The sequence below is a fragment of the Carlito syrichta genome, unplaced genomic scaffold, assembly GCF_000164805.1.
Source record: "Carlito syrichta isolate Samal-C Ts95f unplaced genomic scaffold, Tarsius_syrichta-2.0.1 Scaffold315753, whole genome shotgun sequence".
Lineage (NCBI taxonomy): Eukaryota > Metazoa > Chordata > Mammalia > Primates > Tarsiidae > Carlito > Carlito syrichta.
Window position 1 is genome coordinate 487,842 of NW_007259849.1, and position 25,964 is coordinate 513,805.

The 25,964-nt window shown below is 45.1% G+C and overlaps 1 protein-coding gene across 6 annotated transcripts in view; it reads right to left on the minus strand.

Annotated features, from left to right (window-relative positions):
- Positions 1–25,964, minus strand: part of GRAMD1B (GRAM domain containing 1B) — a 273,865-nt gene that overhangs the window by 53,311 nt on the left and 194,590 nt on the right. The window contains exon 1 of one of the 6 annotated variants that reach the window (XM_008073194.2): positions 4,580–4,950. The exons of the other annotated variants lie outside the window; for them this stretch is intronic. Within the exon in view, the coding sequence (XP_008071385.1) occupies positions 4,580–4,629 (50 nt within the window). The 5' untranslated portion in view covers positions 4,630–4,950. Of the gene's footprint in view, positions 1–4,579; positions 4,951–25,964 lie in introns of those variants that run through there. 6 annotated transcript variants of the gene reach the window in all.

The following is a 25,964-nucleotide window of genomic DNA, read 5'->3' on the forward strand; positions in this document are numbered from 1 at the left end:
TTGGAAGACTGAGGCGGAAGGATTACCGGAGCCCAGCAGGTCGAGGCTGCAGTGGCCGGGTGTGGCCACTGCACTGCAGTCTGGGCCACAGAGTGAAACTCCAACTCAAAAAAAATAAAAAAATAAAAATAAATCAGGGCATCTGAGTTTTAAATCCTGAGCTGTTTGGTGCCCTTGAAAAAGTGACTTTATCTTTCCATGCACCTGTGCTCTCTGTTACATGATTACAAACTACCTTACTGGAGTGAGACTCTTTAAAGAAAAAAACCTAATTAGATAGTGCATCCCCAAAGCACAGGGCTTCCTATAATTGCTCATGGAATGAAAAAAAAAGGGTTAGAAGTGGAATGTGAAGTCCCAGTTAAGAAACTGAATCCTGTTCCTAAATTCAGCCCTTTCCACGTGGCAAAGACGTGGGGTGAGAGTACAGATTGTCACTCTGCAAGTCTTCAGTTAGTCCCAGCTAGTCTTACTTCCACAGGGCTAGGGCGATAAAGACTTAAGACAAAGCAGGAGATACTGAAATCAAACATAGGGACTTACTGGTGGTGTACAATGTCCATTTCCTGAAATAAACAGGCATCTTCTGAGCACTTCCAACTCTGTGTTAAATATCCATCCTGATGACTCAACAGGGCAGTGACCATCTCATGGTTCTTTGTATCCACACAATATTAAACAGCATATCGGGCACATAGTAGGGCTTAATACTTTTGAACGTGCCTCTGTCAATCTCAGCCAAATCTAAGCATAATCCCCAAAGTATTTCAGAAGCCGCAACACTCAGGGAAATGGGACCTTATGAAGACAGAAAGGTGCTAAGCTATCCCAGGAAGCCCTTTCCTAGAAAGCAATTTCTAATCCACTGGGGGTCCTCAAACCACTGGGAACAAGGCAAGGATGAGTTCAACTGAATAGAACTTCCAGTTTCTTTGCTCATCAAGGCCCCTCCCCCATCCACAGCAAGAGAAATGCTGCCACTAAAACTGAAAGGTATTGGTGCAGGATCCATTCACCTTTCCACCAACCAGTTGATGAGGACCATGCTCCATGCCAGGTAACATCCTAGGCATTGCAGATATTGTCTCTTCTACGAAACTCACAGTCTGATAGGAGCGACAGACTTGTAATTAACTCACACCATGTGAGCTCTCCTGTCACCACCTGTCAAGGAAGTCAGGCCACAGAACCGGGAAAAGCACACCAGGTGTTAGGTGGCCTTCCAAGCTCAGCCCCTTCCCTGTGTACGATCCTCTCTGAGCTTCAGCTATTGTCACGAGAGAAGAATGGGTGTGGACACCATCTAACCTAACCCCCACAAAGACATGAGAGGATGACAAACAACATATAAAGTGTACACGGCGAAAAAACTGAGGACAGCAGCATCTCTGAGACAAAAGGACTCAGGTCTAGACTAGGCAAAGCAACCAGAAATGAGATTCAGGCAGTCTGGGCCCATTGTTTGTTCAGCATCACCCATTTTCTCTCATCAGGGCCACATCACCTTGGGTGTCAGAGGTTGCTGTGGTACCATCAGATGAAAGGTCCTAGCTAGGCAGTCAGATGAAGAGAGTGGGTGGGTGAAAACTCAGTCCCAGCATCCCAGGCCCTGGCCCTCACACCCCTCCTGCCCTAACCTTGCTGGTCTACCTAGATGGCCAGTTCCTTCCTGACTCCTGAGACCTAAACCCAGTTCTGATTTATTTTTCTGCGAGAAATTAATCAGAAGCACACTGAAGAATGACTGTTATGCTAAAATCATAGAAATTTTCAAATAAACACCTGTAAGAAGTCAGTTCAACTGCCTGACTTCAAGCAGATGTCTGAGTCACCCAAGAGAGGCTTTACCTAAATTAAAATACATGCAGGGCACAAAATCCCAGGATTTTATTTTGTGACCCTCCTCACTGTCTCTTGCTACCATCAGGCTGGGACAGGCACCCTCATATGTACAATAAAACACACACATATGTACAATAAAACAGATGTAATATGATTTTCTTTCATTCCAGCTTTCCCAGGCTTGAGGTTAGTTTATTAGCTATAATCTCTCCTCTGTTCCTATCCTTCTTTTATTGAGTGAAGTGATTCTATTCCCTCAACCCATTTTCAGAAGTTAAAAGTCATTTATCTACAACATCTCCACCCAATCTTTGTTTACCACTTATACTTCAAGGGTCAGTGAAGTCATTAATTGACATGCAACTTATTTCACCTGTGAACTCTAATCATTTTAAGTTCAAATTGCTTCCTACCAAAAGTCCTAATCTACCCCTCAGAAGTCACAGAACAACTAACTCCTCTTCCACAGGCATTTTCACACAGCTTCTGTGCCTTCTCTGCACCTGCTGGGCTCACACATTAGCATGGCTCTAGTTCCTTGAACGGGGCTCACTCTTCTCTGAATGGATCTCAACTCCCTTAAACTGTGGAGCGGTTGTAATACTCAAAGAAGTGGTATGACCAGCTCAGAATAGAGCAGAATGATCATACCATGCGCTTTGGAAATCAGAGTGCAGACATGTATTTTTGGAGTCATCTTCCGAATCGGGGAATCTGGAATTAGTCACTGCTCTCTTATGAGTCTCTGGATACTGTGCTTCAGCCCTATCCTACAGGCTGAGGAGGGTGTATGCATGTGTAACATATATATGCACATGCCTCCACAGAGCACACACACCCACCACGTCCCCCAACCAGACAAACCCAAGTTCCGGCGGAAGGATGAACAATACACCCAGCTTTCACCCTGACTCAGATTATACTACAATTCTGAGTGCTTATAGGAATATCTGTAGGACAGATACAAAACCACAGGCATTACAGGCTTTCTTATCTGGATAGGAGAATGGTGTTGAAATTTTTAAATGGTTGAAAATACTATTTTACGATGTGAAAATGATATGAAATCCACATTCCAGAGTCCACAAATAAAGTTTTATTGGGAATACAGCCACACTCACTTGTTCATAAATTGTTCGTGGCTGTTTCCACTGTACACAGCAGAGTTGAGTAGCTGTGACAGAGACAGCCTGGTCCACAAGGACTCCAATATTGACTATTCAGCCCTTTACAGAAACGTCTGCCCATCTCTGGTCTAAATATATGACCTTGATAAGGGTCTTTTCTGCAGGCCTGTTTCTCCTTTGTCAGGTCAGGGGGAGGGTGCCTGTCCCAGTCGTTCGGAGAAAGGGCTGCAGGCTTGCTCCTGCCAGCGGGGACACATGTAGGGCCAGGAAAGAGAGGAAAAGGAGTTTTTTTCTAGGTAGGATGATGACAGCTCTTATTCCTTCATTCTCTCCCTAAGTGATGGCTTTGCAGTTGCTTAAATAGAGAATAGCTGATTCTCTATTCACCACTCAGCCCCCAACTCTCATGGGCACTACTTGTTAATCATGGCCTTGACACTATCACTGTCCTGCCGTGGGCAGCTCCCCAAAACACCCCTCTCCCTTACCCTTCTTTTGAGGCCACCTTTTTCCATCTTAGTTTTGAGTTTTTTCTAAACTTCTAGCCTGCAGAGTACTATCCAAGTCAAAGGTTAGAAATAAGACCAAACTTCAAGGTTAGCTGTGGAGAAAGGGTCTCCACGGAGCAGAGTTTGCTAGCAAATGTCAGACAGGCAGCAAAGATGGCTTTTCCCAGTCCTGGCTGAGCTCTTGGCTGAGGCCCCAGGGAGACAGCAAGCTCCAAGTCCTCCCCCAGCCCTCCACTTCCTAAATCAAGCAAATAACTAACAATGCAAGGAGGTGTGGGGGAGTCAGGCCCAGCCACTGGGTAGCTATTTTCTCAAAACACATGGCAAATCTCTGAGCCAAACGCTGGCTAAGCCAAAGAATAAACAAATACCTTTATTTCCCTAAGATGGGAGCTATCAACTTCCCCTCTCATCCTCTGCTTCTGCTGGCCAGATCCCCGACCCATAGCACTCTCACTGTGGGAGATGCAGTACTTGTCCACATCTTCCTGACCAGTTGCTACCCCACAGGGGCACTACAGAGTGAAGCTGACGGGTGGGGAGCAGGAGCACATGGCCTGTCCACGCCTCCCCCAGAAACTCTCGACCAGCTCTCCATGATGCACCACGCTGCTGATTGAATCCTCTGCCCTCCTTTCTCCAAGTTAGAGGGCCCGGAATAACTCTTGCTGGTCAAGGGGACCCCATCAGCCCAACCCAGCCCATCCCTTCAGCCCACCCCAGGGCTGCCTCTAAGTGATCCATGGCTGAGCTCAAACAGTGCTACCATAGGAAGGAGAAAAGGCTAGGGAGGGAAAAGAAGGTGGCATCTCTGCAGCATGATGTCACGCTGGCTGCTTTCGGATCCTCGGAAGAGAGAACAGAAGCAAACAACATGGACTCCGGATTTACTCTGCCCGGAAAGGTTTGTGTTCTTGGCAGCTCTGAACAGCCTGCGCCAGCTGGGAAACGCACACAACCAGACAGACAGGACCTTGCTACAGCCCCCAGGGCCCCAGCTTGACCCCAGGTCAGAGCCATCCCTTCCAAAAATTCCCACGAGGAAACAAAGATAGACTGACACATACACACACACAAGCGTCAGCACGAGTTAGCACTAACCTGGAAGCCATTAGGAACGGTAGCAGAGAGCAGTGCAGAGAGGAACTCATTCATTCATGCATTGGGCAGTGGGGGGCGGGGGCGGGGAGCAGGGGCCCTGAGGAGGTTGGAGGGCACTCACCTCCATGACCATCCCAAAGCCCTGTTTCTATGGGGGAGGGGACTGGGGGCAGGGCGCTCATAAGCTGGGGGCGCTTCCTTGCTCTGCTGTTTCGCACCGCTCTGGAATTTTAAGCATGACTCGCCTTTATTTTCTTTTCCCCCACCTCCCTCTGCGGCTGCTACTTGGTGTGGTCGTGCAGCCTTACAGAAGTCCCTCTCTCCCTCGCCCTTGCTCTCTTTCTCTTTCTCCCTCCGACTCCCTCATAGACAGCTGTTCGGAGCTCAGTACGCACGCGCACAAACACACTCAGACACGCACCCCTCTTGCGCACCCCTCTTGCGTGCAGACACACACACGCACGCTCGCTGCTGCCTGCCGGTTTACATAATGCAACTCTTTGGTGCAGTCAGCTTGCCAGCGCTCAATTATTCATGCCAGCTTGGAGGACAGAACCACTGGGGCTGCGGGCGTTATTTCCTCTTCATCCCCAATCTGACAAAACACAAGATGATGCTCTCAAGAGACTCTGTTCCCTTCGCTGCCACCAATCATTTCCCAGGTGTTGCCCATTAGGTCAATCTGTATCAAGGAGGTGACACTAAATAAAAACACAGGCGCCTGGCTCTAAATAGAGCTTCGCATCCTTCAGAGGATGACAGCTGTTCTCATGGCCTGAGCCCTAGGAATGGGGGAGAGGAGAAAGGCAGCGCTGAGACCACAATCTGCAAGAGAAAATGGCAGAGGGCCTCTTCCGGGAAGCGCCCCCAGACTTTCCAGGCAACAGACCATGCGGCTTGCTTCTTGAGCAGGTCAGACTCCTGCAGATGGGAAGAATCCCACTCACATAAAGCACTTACATTCGTGACAAAGCAGGGTTGGCTGAGTTTTCGAATTCTAAGCTGAGCCTCTTTAAGAGTGTTGTTGTCCACCGCCGCCCCCCCCCAGTCCATTCACTGAAATACAGTACTGTTGGTTCTCAGGCAAGCCCCCAGAGGAATGTTCTGGCAGGTGAGAGACATTCTATTTAGCAAGAATATTAAGATTTTGAAAGTCATTCATGGCTTACAAAGCACTCTTGCTTACGTTCAAATCATTTGATTACCACTACAATCACTTGAATAACCCTCTTCCTGTGGGAGACCCATCCAGCGATAAGGGTGCAGAGTCCTGGAAAAGAGGAAGGTCCTAAGGCAAGAAAGAGGTGGACCTGGGAATCCAGATCACCTGCCTCTGAATCCACAATGATTAACTGCCTGACATCCTGAGTGAGCTTATATTTGGAGAACTACTTCCTCTTTTGAGGGGAGTAAGCCAAACAAACAATAACAAACAATACCAACAAAAATAAGAATTATAATTGGCTAGGTGCTTGCCAAGCTTTAATCCTCTGAGAATCTTGTTCCTCCACAGATTCTGATGGAGCAGGTCTAAGGGAGCTCCAAAATTTGCCATTCTAACAAACCCCAGGTGATACCCACATTGCTATTCCAGAACCACCCTGAGCAGCAAAGCGTCACTTTATCCATTCCCGCTCCTTGGATCTTCTTAAAGGACAGAGTTTTGTCTGTCTGTCACAGTTGCACAGGAAAGCAAGCTGAAGGTGAAAAATAATTATAATTCACTGGTGTCACCTGTGTCCTGCTCTAACTCATGCTGAGAGCTAATACTTTTTGGGCATCTGTTGGCAAAAAGTCTCATTCTGGGAGTGCCTGGCACTGCAGGCTCTCCATGAAAAGTCTTTCCAAGACTGTTACTGTCTGCAGCCTGTAGACAGAGCAGCAGCCTCCCAGTATCTGGGAAGCAGATGGGTCTGATCTGTCTGGTCCCACTCTAGTTACCTAGAGGAATCCCAACTCCAAAGAAAGGTATATTGGCAATGCCCCAATTCTACCTATTCTTCCTTATCTGGCTCAAGTTCCAACCCTTCTGAAGTGTCTTCCTAGCTCTTCTTTATTACTCCAAGAAAGATGTAGGACTTGGGTCAGATCTGAACCCAAACCAATGCTGCTGCTTGTTGGTTCTGTGACCCTCAGTAGGGTACTTACCCAACCACCCACGTCTCAATCTCAGGTTCAGTTTATTCATCTGAAAAAGCCACTATTGTATTTCCTCCTTTATACTGCTGAAAAGATGGTAAAATAAGACAAAGGCAAGAAAAGTCAAGTACCTTCCCTATAAGGCCCCTGACCTTATAAACTATAGGGTACACTTTAGAACTTAATAGCAGGCCATTACCTTACTAGACTCTGGTGTGGCCACGAGTTCTTTGAGCTATGGCTGTCACTATGTTTCCTCGCTTTGGCCCCCTTCCCTGCCCTAGGGAGGTGAACCTCTTCTTTCTTTCTTATACTCTCTCCAATTTATTCTTTTTTTTTTTGAGTTGGAGTCTCACTCTGTCGCCCAGACTGGAGTGCAGTGGCATGCTCCTGGCCACCGCAGCCTCAACCTGCTCTGGAGATCCTTCCGCCTCAGCCTGCCAAGCAGCTGGAACTACAGGCGCATGCTATCACACCCGGCTAATTTTTTGATTTATTGTAGAGAGGAGGTCTCACCAAGTTGCCCAGGCGGGTCTCGAAACCGCGGGCTTCAAACCCGCGGGCTCAGGCAATCTGCTCACCTCGGCCTCCCAAAGTGCAGGATTACAGGCTGAGCCACTGAGCCCGGCTAATTTATTCCTAATAAACTACATTTTCTAATCTAAAAAGAAAAAAGAACTTAACAGCAGATTCTATTCTCTGTTGGTCGTACCTCCCTAAGAAGACTATAGGTTATTTCTTTCACATCCCTCCAGCATATAGGAGAACTGGGCATACAGGCATTCAGTAAGGATCTCTGCACCAAATGTTCTGTCCTTCATTAGGACAGTAGACAAAAGGGTTAGTGAATCAAATGGCCAGAGTCCTAGTCCTGGCTTCTCTGTTCATTTACTATGTGACTTTGAACAAACTTTACTAATTTGGGGAACTTTCCTCCGTCCACTCTAAAGTGCAAAGATTCATCTTTCTTCTACAACAGCTACACATAGCCTTATACTTTGGATATTTTCATGGCTTATATTGGTAACAATGGGTTAAAAGGGTAGGACAGGGATCAGACAAATATGACTTCAAATGCAGGTCCTATCCACCACTAATTTTGACACCTTTGAAAAGCTAACCTCAAAAAAAAAAAAAAGAAAAGCTAACCTCACTAAGCTTCAGATCTCTTTAAGTAGTCACACAAATGGCAATCTTACTGGATTGTGTGAGGATTAAGTGATGTAAATATATGTAACTTGTCTCTCACTGCATCTGTATACTATGTACACATAGTATACATCTGTTCAAAAAATTAAAGCTATCATTATTATTGATATTGTTCAAAAGCAATAGCTGTTGTTGAAAAACACAATGAAAGAAATCTTCTCGTGGTGACACAGGTATTCAGAAGTCTGTTCAACTTTGGAACTAAAATGTCAGTTCCTTAAGATGCATGATATTTCCTCATTCACCAAAATGTTCTTTGCCTACCCGTCCCCCCACCACCAACTAGACTTCCTTAAATAATAAGAAAGCTACAAAACAAGCAAATCAGAAAATCTGGACTCTTACATTAAAGAATGTAAGCTGTTCATGATAAGAAGTTCTTCACTCAAGCTACAATAAGACAAAATTACCTCGATAATAGCAAAAGAGTACTTTCTATGTGCAATGTAATTTGCTAAACCCCTGGTAAGTATTTCATTTAATTCTACCAACCAAGAAATGGATACTACTTATTCATAATATCCCCATTTTTCAGAAGATGAAACTAAGAGGTAGGGAGTTTAATAACTTGCTCATAGTATGTGGTTATTAAACAGTAGAGTATGCATTTGAAACTCAATCTGCCTTACCTGAGTCCTGCTCTTAATCATTGTATTGTGTATGAAAAGAAGGTGCTACTGACCTGCTATCAGGAAGGCATGGACCTCTTCTTCTACCAGTGTTTATAAATTTGCACAGAGGCACCCATATTTCGTACCCATGTCCTTCTTGAAAGTACAGCACAGCTGGGCGCAGTGGCTCACTCCTATAATCCCAGCACTTTGGGAGGCAGAGGTGAGAGGACTGCCTGAGCCCACAGGTTCGAGACCACTCTGCGGCAACTTGGTGAGACCTCATCTCTACAATAAATCAAAAGACTAGCCAGAGGAGTGGTGCACGCCTGTGATTCCAGCTACTTGGAAGGCTGAGGTAGAAAGTTCCCCTGAGCCAGCAGGTCAAGGCGGTGGCGGCTGTGAGCATGCCACTGCACTCCAGCCTGGGTGACAGGATGAGACTCTTACTCAAAAAAAAAAGTACAGCACAAACTCTGAGGCAGCCAACTGAGTCCAAGAGCACATGTTGCAATCAACAAACCTAACTAGACTTCCATGGATGGAATTTATGTCACCGGACTCAATCTCCACACTTTAACTGCTATTTGGTGTCTAAATTCCCAAACTGCTTTTCTGTAAGTGAATTTAGAAAATTGAGGTAAAAGTAGGTACCTTTTTCTGAATTAAAACTTTCCCTTGGAGATATGGAAAACTGACATTAGTTTCTATTTTTAAAAGGAAAAGGGGTTTCTGAGAGTCTTGTGCAGTATCAAAAGCACTTTCCAGAGAGTACCCTGGAGGAATCAGCGTTAAAAAGAGAAGCCAAGGTACATCTGCAAAATACAATTGAACCAAATCATTCAACCCAGCCCTGTTCAATCGTATTTTATATAAAGAAAGTCGGTGTCTAAACAGTATCCTATTCACTTCATGCACTTAATAATTTTTGTTGACAAGAATGGGAGATATTGATGATAAAGGACAAGGTCTTATTACATTTCTGAATCTTACTTGCATCCCAATAAAAACAAAAGAATTTACAGAGTAAGCACTCCAAACAGTTTAACTGAAACTGAATTTGCTGAATTATGGGGAAATGACATGCAAAAATGAACCTGATTATTTTAATTTTATCATCCAATCACAGGCACTTTTATAAAGCATGGACATCCAGGAGATTCCTGAAGTGTGTGAAATATGAAAGAAAAAAGAGGAATAAAGAGTTATAATTTACTGAAAATTTACCATGTGCACAGGGGTAGGTGCTTTTGCATATTTTATTATTTGACAAAACTGATGAGGAAACTATTAGAAGCCTATCCTTACCCAATATCAGACAGTTATTTCTAAAATCCATATTTTCACCACACTATGTTACTTCCATAAACACCTGTTAAGTAAAAAGCACTTGAAATGTTATTGCATTTAACCACATCCTGTTATAATAGTGCATTTAGCCCTCAAAACAACTCTACAAGGTAAGTTCCACTGTTCTGACTTAGGCCAGTTATCGATTTACTGCCCCTCAGCTCCAAATCGACCCTTCTTTCCCCTACCTTGTGATGCTGGAGCCATACCCTGTAAATGTTTCTCCTTTGCCAGCTGGCACAATGTTAGATCTTGACAGTAGAGGGCGCTGGAGGGAAACTATTAGTATAATGGACACCCCTTTCTTGCTCTGGTCCTTTTCTACAGAGGTTACCAGGCTCCCAATAAGTCTCAATGATACCCCGGTGGGCAGTTTCCAGCCTAAGTTCTCCAGTCACCAGTACTTCAAGAACCTTTTGAGCCATGCAGTGGATCACAGCCACGACCTCTCCAGTGAGCTGAGTCTTAGCCTTGGGGTGTGGAGGCCCTCTTATAAGCTTGTTCTTTCACTGAGTGCCCTGCCTCAATCCTTGAGGTAGTAGCTGTTCCCTACATCTGTTATAACTACATTCTGCAGAGTCCTTTCCACACTTTCACTTGCTAATGATTCTTTTCTGAGTTGGAGTCTCGCTCCGTTGCCCAAACTGGAGTGCAGTGGCATGCTCACAGTCACCCCAGCGTTGACCTGCTCGCCTCTGGCCTCAGCTGGACCTCTGCCAGAGCGTCGACCTGCTCTCCCTCAGCCTTCCAAGTAGCCAGAACGACAGGCGCGCACTACCATGCCCGGCTAATTTTTTTGATTTATTGTAGAGACGAGGTCTCGCCAAGCTGCCCGGGTTGGTCTCAAACCCGGGGCTCAGGCAATCTACTCACCTCGGTCTCCCAAAGTGCTGGGATTACAGGCTGAGCCCCCGAGCCTGGCCTGCTAATGATTCTTAATATTAAATTTTCCCTGTCCAAATTATTGGTGTGGTTTCGGTCTTTTGGTGGGATCCTCACTGGTACACTACTCTAAGGATGAGAAAAAGGAGCTCAGATGAGTAACACATCCCTGCCCTTACGTTGTTCAGTAATAATACAGTGGCTAAAAGCATTTACAGCATACTATGAGTCAGACAGAGCTTTTATACATGTAATATGTTTCCTTTTATCCATCAGTCCCACTTTGCAGATGAGAAAACTGAGATACCGCAGAGATCAAATAACTTCCCCAGATAACATGCATGGGAAATAGAGAAACCAGGATTTGTTTCCAAACATTCTGACTCGAGAGTCCATTTTCAGTCATTCTGCAATGCTGCCTCCATTAACTGGCTGCAGTCAAATAGTGGAAGAGGGACGGGAACAGGAGGACAAATAAACACAGTGTTTCAAGAAATTTGGAAGAAAAAAAGCTAAATTGTTAGCCAGACAGGTCCAATAGGTCCAAAAAATTCTTTTTAATGAGAAGAGGCAATTACAAGTGAAACATCTTTTAACTCAATCCTTGAAATGTTAAAGAGTGTTGTACCCTGGCAATCAGGAGACCCTATTAAACAACTCTTTCCAGAACCAATGCTCAGGATACAGTCCATGCATTATGAGCCATTAATGGGAAAGAACTGATGTTCCACAGAAGTCCACTCTGTCCTGAGTTCCCCAACTCACACACTAATTCATGGAAGCTGGGTCGGGGGTATCCAAATGGGCATATTGATTGCCTCTGACCCAGCTGTAACCCAAGACATCTCATTAATACTGCATCTCTCACATGAGGAGCAGTGATGTCTGCATAATTAAAACCTGAAGCAAGAAATGACCAGAAAGATTCAGACGGCTCCAACACTACACTCACCCTATCACAACCAATATTGCCCCTAAATGAGGTGCCCACCCTTTAGGTCAAACTGTCAAGAATACATGAATACATAGCTACAAAAGCCTTCCCTGGGACCAAATGCAGTCCAGCAGAACAAAAAGACCTAGCCCGCAGCCTACTGGCAACAGAGCTAGGGCTCCTTCTACTCATTAGCGAAATTCTATTTCACTATGCACGCCAACTCTATTACCAAATTTTCTTTTAACCCTAACCAAAGAGAATAATTGGACCCTGGGTATCACCTTATTCTTTTCTAAATGTTCCCTACAGTGAATTCCAGATTATCAGCCAGGATCAACTACAAATCCACCAAATGATCTATGGTAGTGGTTCCCAAATTTTGCTGCATTTTAGAGTCACCAGGAAGTTTTCAAGTCCATGGTGCACTCCACACCAATTAAATCAGAATGTCTGGGAGTGAGAGCCAGGAGTCAGTATTGTTTAGAAATTCCCAAGTGACTGCAATATGCAGCAAAATTTAGGAATTATTGGTCCTTAGTATTTTAGCCTAATTCTCTAGTAATGTAATACAGAAATTAACTTAGAAAGTATAGTCTAGTGATCTGCATTTTCTATATCTTAAATTTCTGGGGGTTTTTTGAGTTGAAGTCTCACTCTGTCACCCAGGCTGGAGTGCAGTGGTAAGCTCACAGTCACCGCAGCCTCGACCTACTGGGCTCAGGTGACCCTTTCACCTCAACCTTCTGAGTAGGTAGAACTACAGTTTGGTGTACCACACCCGGCTCATTTTTTTATTTGATTGTAGAGATGAAGTTTTGCCAAGTTGCCCAGGTTGGTCTCAAACCCCTGGGCTCAGGCAATCCTCTCGCCTCAGCCTCCCAAAGCACTGGGATTACAGGCTTGAGCCACCGCACCCAGTCGATAACTTAAAATTTTTTTAATCCAAGACATTTTTCCTCTCTGTTAAAAATTTCCCATATAATAAGAGCTAACTCTCATGGAAAACTTATGTGCTAGGCCTTGTTCTAGGTGCTTTATGAAAGGCACATTGGGTTATATTGCATTTAATCGTATTATTCCAATTTCGCAGAAGAGAAAATTGAGTCAAAGAGATTATGAACACATCTGCAAGCTTATTCGGTATACCAAGGTGTCATCAGGGACTGGAGACAGACAAAATGGGCAAATCCTACCATGTTGTCTGTTCCTTGATCTTTGGGTTTGAATTCACCTCAATTACATTTACTCTATTACTATGGTTTTGTAAATTGCTCTCTCAAAGAGAAGACAATCTCATGCAGGTAAGTGGTGATATTCTGGGATCTATTGAAAAAAGAATAAAAAACCCTCCTTTTTCAGATTTTCAGAATTACAGTGACCACAAGTAAGAATTCACCCGGGATGGCAGGCACTACAAGGGTTCTGCCCCAAAGGGAAAGCACAGGCCCCATATGTGATCAGAACATAAAGTCTCGGATGTGGAAAGGACTGAACAGTGAACTGGAGATGTTCCATGGAGAGGAAAAAATGGGACTGGGGAAAGTGAGAATAAATCAAACAATCTGTGGTCATGATTCTATGGGAAGCAGGTAGCAACAGGAACATATGTGGTGCCCAGGAGCTACAGCGAGGCATAGGGAAATCAAAGTAAAAAAGCAAAAGTGAGAAGGATGCTGGGAGAAACTGGGCAGGACTCAGTCTCACCTATCAGGGAAAATCTAAAGCAAGCTGTCTTCTTTACAGGCAATCATAACTGCCCCAGCAGGAAGGCTATGAACCAAGAAACTGCCAAGAGGGTGGCTGCAAATGGAGCTGGAGACCTTTCGAACGTAGACATGGATCTAATCTGCTTTAATTATGCAAATTAGAGAAATTAATTTGCCCACAACTCCAGGTTTATCATGGAAGGGGATTAAATAATCACACAAACAACATAGCCCGATGTTCTTTCTACCATCCAAGGTTACCAAGGTATGAACATGGTCTGCCACTAACTACCCTCCGACCTTCCACATGTGGCTCTGCCTCAGTAGAAGACCCCTCTGCCAAGGGGAGATGACACCTGCTCTCTAAGAGGGTGACTATGGGAATGAAAAAAATGTAAAGCAAAGTACCATGTATGCCTGAGTGTCCCCAGTCCAGTGTAGGAATATTATAGTGTTAGTGGTTACGCTCTGGCATGATATCCCTTTCCCGAGTAAGCACCCATTTCTCCAGTTGCCTGCAGTAATAGCCGCTCGTGGGTCATAGCAGAGTCTTTCTTTGGGAACTACCCTGGTTTAAAGACAGCAGCCTCACCAAAGAAAATGCCCTATCCCAGAGGATAGACTACATTCAATGACAAGTCCTGGAAAGGTCACAAAAACCTGCCCTGTGCCTCAATTTGGGATAACACTGCAGGGTCATCCCAGTGCCAGAACTTTCCATGGCATTGTCCAAAACCTCCTTTAGATGTATCATCAGTCTAACTTCTCCCTCTCCCCAATCCTGATTCCCTCACTTGCTTATGCCTTTACTTCCAAGAGCACCTCCCAGCAAACCTCCTGTAGGCAAATCTGTTACCGAGTCTTTTCCAGGGTATCTTTCCAACCTAAGACTCATTACTAATTCCCGCCAAAGAATGTGAATAGAGGAAACCAGACACCTTGCTGAAGTTTAAGAAAAAGGCCAGATCTGAGGCTTAGGGGATTCAGTCCCACTTCAGAATGTCTACAGAGTCCTGGCCACTGGGACAGGCAGATGACCAGGCTCTGGCTTCCACCCCTCTGCCCACTTCAGGTTATTAGGAGAGACTAAGTCTCTCTCCAAATCACCTCTTTGCAGAGGTAACTGACCTCTGTTTAATCCTGGATTAAGGTCTTAATGAGGGATGTGTGCTTGCTGGGTGTCCCAGTTAAGATGCTGACATGTTGTACTTAAAAACAGACCTTGAGTCCCTCCTGCCACTGACCAAGGCTTGAGCCACATGACCATTCCTCCATCTTCCTCCACCCAAGCCCACTCTTAGACTAGAGAGAACCAGCCAGTTTTAGCAGCTAATAGAGTTCACATCACGAAAACACTATTGTTAGCTCCCAGTGCATTCACTGGGAGCTAGTGAGAGAAGAAGGGTGTATGTGACAGAATGTGTGTGTGTGTACAGTGTGTTAGTGGGTGGCTGTGTATGTGAAGGTGAGAGTTGGAGGAGGGAAGATCATGAAGAATTAGGAAGGAATGCAAGTCAAAGTGATGACCCTGTCCCCAGCAAGGGGGTGGGGACGTGGTGTGTGCCTGGTGCTGCTGTTACCTACTGACCCCCACTCCCCACACCCATGGGTCTCAGGAGGTTGACCACTGGGGACAACCTGGTGGAAAACCCAGGTGAAAAGCAGTAGATCATTTTCAAACATCCGCACCCGGCTCCTTTTTAATCCAGCCTGAACTCTCCAGAGGGTAACCGCAGGCTCTTATACAGTTACTGAGAGAACTTCCAAGATTTTGCTTTTTTCTTGAGTTGGAGTCTCACTCTGTCGCCCAGGCTGGAGTGCAGTGGCATGCTCACGGCCATCCCAGCATCAACCCGCTGGGTTCAGGCGATCCTTCCGCCTCAGCCTTCCAAGTAGCTGGAACTACAGGCGCGTGCCACCACACTCAGCTCATTTTTCTTGATTTACTGTAGAGATGAGGTCTCACCAAGTTGCCCAGGCTGGTCTCGAACCTGTGGGCTCAGGCAATCCCCTCACCTCGGCCTCCCAAAGTGCTGGGATTACAGGCTTGAGCCACCGCGCCTGGCCACGATTTCCCTTTTCATAGGATGGCACAGAGATCTGGACTCCAGGAAGTACTGTCTGGTGCCGGGCTTTCTGCAGCTGTGCCCAAGCTGCTTTGAGAGGTGGCCAGATCCAGTCTGGATTTACCTACAAGGCAGATGATTCGCATCTAAGGACACCTTTTCTTGGTGTCCATTTTCCTCACACATGTCCAGCCAATAGTCAGTCTTCTTAGCAACTGTTCCCCAGCGCGGCATCCAAGCTGGTCATGCTATTGTTCCCAGACAGGCCTCCTTCTGATTAGGGATAGAATATATCCTTGTCTTTTAATGAGGACGATTGGCCTAACGGGTTTTAGATTGATATGCTGCAATCTAAAACCCACTTTAAAAGACAGCATCTGGCCAGGCGTGGTTGCTCATGTCTGTAACCTCCTAAGTCATTTCCTGCTCTCAAGATCCATTATTCTTCACCTCACACCTTTGCAAGTGCTAAGAAGACACAGAAAAGATGGGCTCTGTAGCTACAAAAAGTGAGGCAGGAGGATGGGCGAGGTGCCTCGCGCCTCTAATCCCAGCAGTTTGGGAGGTGGAGGTGAGAGGATTGTCTGAGCCCAGGGGTTCGAAACCGGTGTGTGCAACATGGCAAGACCTCATCTCTACAATAAATCAAAATATTAGCTAGGCTTGGTGGTGTACGCCTGCAGTTCCAGCCACTTGGAAGGCTGAGGCGGAAGGATCACCTGAGCGCAGTACGTCGAGGCTGCGGTGGCCATAGCATGCCATTGCACTCTAGCCTGGGTGACAACATGAGACTCTGACTCAAAAATAAAGAAATTGAAAAAAAAAAAAAAAGTGAGACAGGGAAAATAGCAACACTGACCACAGCAAACAGGGTCAGTGACCAACCATGTACTGCTGAGCCCTGCCCTCTTCCTACTTTCTCTCTTCTGACCATCATCCCTTCCAACTAACTGTCTCTCCTCTCCCTACCCGCACAACTTCTTACCGCTGGAGAGAAGATCAGCCACACCATCATGGAGCAGGGAAGGTGGCGGGGAGAGGGGGTGTCTGTGTTGGGCAGCTGAGAGGCGTGTGCTCTCTTCTTCCTGTCTCTGTCTGTCTCTCCTCTAAATCTCTAAATGCTAAGTCAACCCTCGGTAAAGAGTTTTGGCACAACCTGATTCTTCCAGTTGAAACTTATTGGAAACTGGAAAGGGGCAAGTAGGGACAGAAATCTGACTAAGGAGAAAAGCAGCTAAGTAGCAAGCCAGCCCCCATTCCAATCTCTTGTCACATCATGGATAACGTGGTTCTAACCAAAATCAAGTCCACTTCCCACAGTCCACACACTGTCCATCAACCATCCAGGCACCCACCTCAGATGCCAGAGCTGCCCTCACGTGAGTGGTACTACAGAATAAGCTCCTGACCTTTGGCAAGGAACTATCTTTTACAAATCTGTAAGAAGTATAAGAGTCTAGTTTCCAGTGGGCAAAAACAGCAAAGCTCAGCATGGACCAAAACTACAATGTGGCTTTAAGAATAATTGATGCATTTGGGCCTCATCAGCTGAAGCAAATTTAGGAATGTAATAATCCCACCACAAACAACGGCGCTAGAAGCATACCTTGCAAGTATCATACTCTATGAGGTCTATTGTTCAGAGACAAAAAAGACAGAATGGATCTGGAAACCCTGTCATAAGCAAAACTGTAAAGTAACTAGGGATGTTTAGACTAAAGGAGTGATGGCTGAAGGTAAACAAAAGATCAAATGTTTGGGAGGAGGAAGAGAAGAGGAGAAGTCAAAGAAAAGGAGAGTCTGTCCTTTTTAGGTTCTCCAGAAGAGAAGTTATCAGATGGCATGATTGGGTTTGAATAATAGAAAATACTCTAAGAAGTTAGGCCAACACTGCAAAAGGCTAGCGCTTGGGGAGTGAGTTCCTAAGAGCCTGGTTTCACATCCTCATCTCGAAGTAGACGGCCTCTACAAAGTCTCCAACTCAGATATCACTTGTGGCTGCACAAGGCCCAGTGGCAGATGACACCCAGCTAGGCTCCAGAGTAGCAGTGAGCAAAGGACTGTCTGATTTTTTTGTATTGAAAACCATCAGAGATCTCCATTTGCTTCTATTCTATACTTCCTTCTTCTCCAGATTGAGAGTCAGGGTCCTCCCTCTATTGTTGGGAACCAAAAATACATCCACAGAGTCACAAATTTCCAAAATGGTAAGGACTTTCCATCTTGCTCAGCCCAATTTCCACCCAAAGCAGTTACCACCTCTGAGTAACTCTCCTCCAAAGAGAAGGTGATAGAAGTAGGAGAGGAAGCCATGGGGTCTTTTACATTAGCTTCTGAAAGAGTGAATGATATTCTCAATTAACAAGGCAGAAGGCAACCAAATCCTTCTCTAAAGGCAGGTTGACAAAATGTGTCTCTCAGTTCACTGAGGTCCTGCTTCTATCCATCACTCTGGGTTCAGAGCCACCCAAGGTAGCCAAACCCCCACCAAGAACAGAAATGACCCTGTGCGGCTTCCTGGAAGTCTTATAAAATATGCTCAAGTGGGAGGGAGTGCATGCTGGGGAAACTGCCCACTGCCAGGTCCCTGCATGCTGACATTTGTAGTTGAAATGGAAAATCTCCATAAGACACGCCCTGGAGGACTGGCTTGTTTTCTTCTAAATAATCCAACATTTGACTCATTAAAAACCCTGATACCAGGATCCATAAAATACAACTGCCTACATGTCTATTTGACCAATGACCTTTACCCAGCCTTGATTCTTTCCTAGAACTTGCTGGGAAAATGGGCAGGCAGAAACAGAAGAGCTCAATGCTCCCAGTTTGACTGTCCGTCCCTCTCCCAACCTCCTCCTACCTCACGCGATGTCCATCAGAGCTGGACAAGTACGGCTTCTGAGCAATGAATGTGAAATCACATGAAAAGAAAGAAGCTTTGAGCTGGGTACTAGACATGGGAAAATGTAGTCCAACAGGATCCTTTTCAGAAAAGTAATGGTTGAGCAAAACCAACAAGTTATAATAAAAACTCGGATGCGTGCTGAACCATGGTGCCCATTTTGGCTCAAAAGTGCTTCTGAGGGTGATGCTGCCCACATATCCTTGGTTACACACACCCCTCAATCCCTCACAGACACATCTGTCCATCCTTCACCCCTGAGGTCAGGAAGACTGTGTAGAGTTAAATTTAACTCAGGGGACTGAGTTGGCTGTGGGTAGTAATTATAATACCTTGTATTTATGTCTAGCTATTCCTGGCCTGCAGCTTGCTTTACCTTCTCTTAATTCCCTCCAAAGAAGTCAGTGGCCCTTACAGATGTGGCTTCTGGGCCTTCCCATGACAGCCTTGCCAATGCTGTCCACATCAATTGGAGGCAAAAACCAGGGAGAAATTTTTCTCCTTATTCTATAGACCAAGAGACAAGGGAGGGCAAATGGCAGGGCCACCTTTGCAGAACAAGTCACACAGACTGAACTGAGGACAGGCCTGAGCTCAGCATAAAGAATGGCTGGTCATTTACTATAGGATATAAGCCTTCCCTAACCGAAGTTTAGCCAGGGGACCTTGCTGCTAAAGAGATTATTCAGATCATGAACTCCAACCTGGATGATCAGTTTATCCAAAAAAAAAATCAGTTTATCCAAAAAAAAAAAAAAAGAATGGGAGAGATTCATGAAAACGTATATAGTACTCATCAATATATCAGCTCTGTTTTAAGGACTTTATACCAGTACCAACTCCTTTAGTCTTCATAACCCTATACGGTGGGTAATATCATAATCCTACTGAGAAAACAGAGGTAAAGACTGGCAAAGAAACTTACCCAAGATCATACACATAGTAGCTGGTGGGGCCAGGATTCAAACTCAGTGAGCCGGCTTCAGGGTACCTGCTCTTGGCCACTAAAGAGAAGCTGCCTTGCTCAAATTCACGGCCCTTGGGCAGAGGTTCTGATTCACCAGATCCCCACATGATTCTGGTGATCAGCAACGTTTGGGAATCATTAAGTTGGTGGTTCTAAAACTGTTGTGCTTATTGATATTCAGATTCCTGGAGCCCAGGAATTCTGGAACTGGAACTCAGAATCTGTAGTTTTAACAAGCACATAAGGTGATTATTCTAATGCAGGTGGTGCAGGCAGGGTACCTGAAGAAAAGGCACTTGTGGTCCCAGCACCTCACCCCACTCACCTGGGGCAAATAAACAGGTGACTGGGGCAGTTGGCTATGTCTGCAGACACCATCCTTTTTCCCACTGGAGTGGCTGCCCTGGGGGAGGGGAGCTGGTGCTTTGTGAGGTTATTCTGTGCTTTAGCCTTGGTGACAAGGCTGATTTCAAAGGAGAAGAGGGTGTGGGACCAAAGACACCTCACTTGACACACTATACATCAGAGGGGGATACCCAACTGGTAACAGAAAATGAAAAAGAGACTGGGCGGTCTGGGCCCCCATCTCGCATTGCCAGAACAATGGCCTCTTCAAACTCCCGGCATCTGAACTGGCAGTCAGCCACCAGGAAAGAAAAGAGCTTGCTGTCCCTTTAAGGACGCCCTCTCTCCACAAAGGTCAGAAATGCCAGCTCAGCCTGCCCAGTGGCTGCCTTTTTGCCACTTTGGGGCCCCAGAGCCCTGGGCTGCACACCCCTTTCCAGCTGGTTCTCTGGGAACCTGCTGGCTTCTGAAGAAGGCAGGGAACCTGGGTGACAATTGTGCTCCAGGCAAGGTTCAGCAACAGAGCAGGAACTGCTGATACAGGACCACCTGTGAATCTCAATTCTTCCTCCCAAGGAGAGTTAGCAAGGAATGGGGCTTGGGGGGCAAGGTTGGAAAGACGTCAGCAGGAGAAGGGGTCAAAAAGAAAAAATGAACCAGACTGGGCGTGGTGGCTCATGCCTATAAGCCCAGCACTTTGGGAGGCTGAGGTGAGAGGATTGCCTGAGCCCATGGGTTCGAGACCAGCCAGGGCAATTTGGTGGGACTTCATCTCAACAATAAATCAAAAAATTAGCCGGGCATGGGGGCACATGCCTGTAGTTCCAGCTACTTGGAAGGCTGAGGTGGAGGGACTGCTTGAGCCCAGTAGGTCGAGGCTTCAGTGGCCGTGAGCATGCCACTGCACTCCAGCCTGGGCGACAGAATGAGACTACAACTCAAAAAATTAAATTAAATTTAAAAATAGACCAAGAGATGGACGTTTCAAAACAAACATATTTGAACCCAAAGAGCAAAGGAGTCAAAAAGAAAACTGACCAACAGATGGATATGCCTAGACCAACTTTTTAAAAAAATTTTTTTAGAGATGAGGTCTCACTATGTTGCCTAGGCTGGTCTCGAACTCTTAGACTCAAACAATCCTCCTTCCTTGGTCTCCCTAGGTGCTGGGATTACAGGCACGAACCACCACGCCCGGCCAGACAAGCATATGTGAACCCAAAGAGCAAAGGCTGACTGATAATTGAACCAGAAATCACAAAGAAGAGAGAGTAGGGGAGTGGAAAATAACAAAAAGGAAAGGGTGATGGGAAGCTTGGCAGGAAATGCAGGGGGTGGGTGGGGCAAAGGGTTTATCCTGCTGACTGGGTTCAAATCCTGGCACCTGATTTTGGGCACCCTTCCTAATTTTCTTGAGCCTCAGTTTCTCTATAATATTGGCATACATAGAGATAGAGCAGTTAATAAACACTAGGAATGAATGATATCTATTATTAGGGTACTGGACACTCCATGTGCATCTTGCAGGCACCTTCGATGGTCAGAGTCTGTCATCAAGAGGCCTAATTCCCTTACCACACCTCACCCACAGTTCTAGTAAATCATCTTGTACAGCTAGGCACGGGTGGCTCATGCCTATAATCCCAGCACTTTGGAAGGTGGAGGCGACAGGATCACCCACAGGTTCGAGACCAGTCTGGGTAACTTGGTGACACTTGGCCTCTATAATAAATCAAAAAATTAGGCCGGGTTTGGTGGCTCAGCCTGTAATCCCAGCGCTTTGGGAGGCCGAGGTGAGAGGATTGCCTGAGCCCGCGGGTTCGAGCCCCACCTGGGCAACTTGGCGAGACTTCATCTCTACAATAAATCAAGAATTAGCCGGGCGTGGTAGTGCGCGCCTGTAGTTTCAGCTACTTGGAAGACTGAGGCAGAAGGATCGCCAGAGCCCAGCAGGTCGAGGCTGCGGTGGCTGGGAATGGCCACTGCACTCCAATCTGAGTGACAGAGTGAGACTCCAACTCAAAAAAAAAAAAATCAAAAAATTAGCTGAGTTTGGTGGTGCATACCTGTGGTTCCAGCTAGTTGGAAGACTGAGGCAGAAGGATTGCCTGAGCCCAGCAGGTCAAGCCTCCGGTGGCCGTGAGCATGCCACTGTACTCCAGCCTGGGCAACAGAGACTCCAACTAAAAAAGAAAAATCATCTTGCACATAAGTGACATGCGTAAAGAGGATCTTCATTAAGAAAACTGCATGGGCCAGTGCAAACCATGATTCTCATGGAAGAACACAGAATTAGTCACCTGATGATAATATACAGCAAGTTCAGCAAACTTTCCCTGTAAAGGCCCAGATAGGAAATATTTGCAGCTTTGCAGACCACATAGTCTATGTCATGACTACTGAACTCTGTTGTTCAAAGGCAAAAGCAGCCAGGGACACGCAAATGAAAGCCTGTGGCCGTGTCCCAGAACAATTTACAAACACAGGCAGCAGGCTGACCCATGCATATTTTTACTCATTCACTGACTCACTTGAATACAGATGTGCCTACTATGCTCCAGGTAAATCATAGAAAACATTTCACGTCTGCCTTGTGTGGGAGTGAGGTCAGCAGAGAGGCTCTCTCAGATGCCTCCCTGATGGGTATTTACTTCCTACTCTGGTGCCTTCCCACCCAGCACTTCAAAAATGACAATTTCTTAATGGCAGGAAAAGCAGAAAGCTGAGAATGAGTAAAAAAAAAAAGCTGAGAATGAGAAAACAGTGAGATCAAAAGCAAAGGAGGTAAGACAGGGAAGCAAAAAAATTCGCTATTTCAAAATTTTTGTGAAAATTGCTTGCTGATATCATTCTCTCTACAAAGAATGACCTCTTTCCACAAATTTACCCTATGTAATCCCAGTTTTCCTTCAAGCTCTGCTCCCAATGCATTTTTCCCAGGGAAATTTCCCTGTTAATTCCCCCAGAGAACTAACTCTGCAGAATTCCTTGGAACTTTCTGGTACAGTTCATAACTACTAATATGCATTGTGCATGGTCTGTGAGCACCTATGGACTCTGTCCTAACCCTTAGACCATTACCTTGTCAAAGTTATGCCATGACCTTTCCCTTTCCCATATTCTCCATGGTACTGTCTAATTGGCGAGTGTTCTTGATAGACTGCTATCTGCAAGGTGCGTCAACGGAAGAGCTGGTGCTATCTTACATTGTCCTCTGTCATCTGCCATCACTGTCCATGCCACCATCCATGCATTCACATATTTGTTCAACAAGACACATTTGGGATGTTGGTGTACAGTGCAATGTGCTATAGATTGCCATATATCTCATGAATAAACTCAACCCTCAAACCAACCTACTGAGACAGGGGTGAGTGACATATAGCTGACACACAATAAAACAGGCGATTTTAGAAAGGCTCAGAGAAAAAGTAGGAGACTAAAAGTAAGCAGCCAACCATCACACTCAGAAAAAGAGTATTCATCTGTCAGGGAGGACACCTGGTGCTAGAAACATGGACATTTTCAAAGTTCTCTCTAGTTACATGGTTGAAGATTTAGTTATCTAAAGTTTTATAAAAGTAGATGTGATATTGTATCAAAGTGGAGCAATATGTTAAATTTAAAAGCAAAATCACAGAAGGACTTTTAGGAAGTGAATCCATACACTCTTAAGGTTCAGGAGAAATTTCCCATGAATAATCCCAAACACAGAAACCATAAAGGAAAAGAGTGACTGACATGATCACATTCAAACAAACCAACAACTTCTATATGCTGAAAATCGGCCTGAAGTTAAAAGACAAGAGAGACTCTGGGAAAATACTTGCAACATGAGCGACCAAAGATTAATATCTTTATTAAAGGGTTCTGAGCAATGACAAAGACAAACATGTCATCAGGAAAGTGGGCAAAGGACAAAAAAGGCTATTCACAGAAGAAACCTAAATGGGCAATAAGGAAATTAAAAACATGCCACCAATGATCAAAGAAATGCAAATTAATGTGCAACTCTGAGATACACTTTTGGAATATCAGATTGGCAAAGACTAAAAAGAATGGAAATACCGAGGCAGGCACAAGGACAAGGGGAGGAAGTGAGCGCTCTCATAACTGGCTGGTGGGTGTTTGGATTGGAACAACCTGTCTGAAGGGCATTTGGACTATGGGCCCAGAAATCTGGCTTCCACGTTTTTATCTGAAGAATGATAGTCACAGCATTCTAAAATAGAAAATTTAGAAATAACCTCAATGTCAAATACAAGTAGATTGAACAGACAGGGACTGCATACTCGCAATATCACCCTTAAAAGTAATTATGAAAATCAGTATTTATTGTTATAGAGAGAACTGATAGTTAATTACTAGAACATTACACAGAATGAGTTATAAAGATATCTATGTAGCTATCTATATTTTTGTCAAAAGTATATGCAGTAGGGCTGGCCGGGCATGGTGGCTCAAGCCTGTAATCCCAGCACTTTGGGAGGCCGAGGTGAGAGGACTGCCCGAGTTCAGGGGCTTGAAAACAGCCTGGGCAACTTGGTGAGACCTCGTCTCTACAATAAATTAAAAAATTAGCTAGGTGTGGTGGCATGTGCCTATAGTTCCAGCTACTGGGAAGGCTGAGGCGGAAGGATCGCCTGAGCCCAGCAGGTCAAGGCTGCAGTAGCCATGAGTATGCCACTACACTCCAGTCTGGGTGACAGAGTGAGACTCCAACTAAAAATATATATATATATATAATCTATACACACACACACACACACACACACACACACACACATACACAAAAAAAATAGTTTGAAGGATATAAACCAAAATGCTAATATATGGGTCAGATTGTGACCCATTTCTTTTTCTTTTGAATCTTTATTATTGTCTAATTTTTATACAATGCCCATGAATAATATGTGTTGGAAAAAAACAACAAATATTCAAATTATAACTACTGATAACTTTTTCTTCAAACTAACCTTTAATTCTGATTTTCAAAAGAGAAGACATTTGTAAAAAAAACTTTGAAAGGCGAAACAGGACTATACAAATGCAAAAGTGCTATCAATTATCCATCACGTATTTTTGAGCATCAACTATATGTGAAACCTTGTAGAAAGTACAATAAGAAAATTGTAGAATAACTCTTTACTCTTAGAGAAGATTTAATATGTTATAAAAGAATGACATCTAATCTAAAACACTGAAATTATGGGAACCCAAGCAAAATACTCAGAGAATGGAAAAGGACTGATTCTGACTCGGGAATGACATAAATCTAGAAAGATTTCTTTCAAGGAGTTGGTATTGTGGCTAAATTCTGAAGGCTAACTGGGATTTCCATCGACAGAGATGGGAAACATAAGCAAAGGAGCAATTTAACTGAAAACTGCAGTGATATGAAAAGATGCCTGACATGCTCTGGGAAGAATAGGTGTGCTGGTGGTGGAGATGGAGGTTTATGGAAGGACACAATGGGCGATGAGGTTACACAGTCAGGATGGAGCCAGACTGGAGAAGGCTGTGTGCGCCATGCAGGGTGTCAACTGTATTTTATAGGCAATGAGAGCCAAATTTGAGTCTTGAAGAAGAGGTGGTAATCTGACTTGTATGATAGTTGAGTGAAAAACGGGACCAAAATTAAAGAGACTATTCAGCAGGAGAAAGTAATGAAGTATGAGTATATGCTACAACTTAGATAAAACTTGAAAATACCATGCAGAGTGAAAAAAGTCAGACACAAAAGTCCACATCTATAATTCTATTCATATGAAAGTCCAGAATAGAGACATTTTTAGAGACAGAAGGTAGTTGCCTAAGGCTGGGCTGGGGAATTGGGAGTAGTAAGGGGATGTTAGCTAAAAAGCATAGTAATCTTTTTGAGGTGGTGAAATGTTGCACAGTTGACAGTGGAAATGGCTGCACAACTCTGTGTATATACAGAAAACCACAGTATATACTTTAAATGAGTGAATTGTATGGTATGTGAATTATATCTCAATAAAGCTGTTAAAAGGGGGAAACCGGCCGGGCTTGGTGGCTCAGCCTGTAACCCCAGCACTTTGGGAGGCTGAGGCGAGTGGATTGCCTGAGCCCACGGGTTCAAAACCCACCTGGGTAACTTGGAGAGACCTTGTCTCTACAATAAATCAAAAAACTAGCCGGGCGTGCTAGCGCGCGCCGGTAGTTCCAGCTACTTGGAAGGCTGAGGCAGAAGGATCGCCAGAGCCCAGCAGGTCAAGGCTGCAGTGGCCGGGAGCGACCACTGCACTCC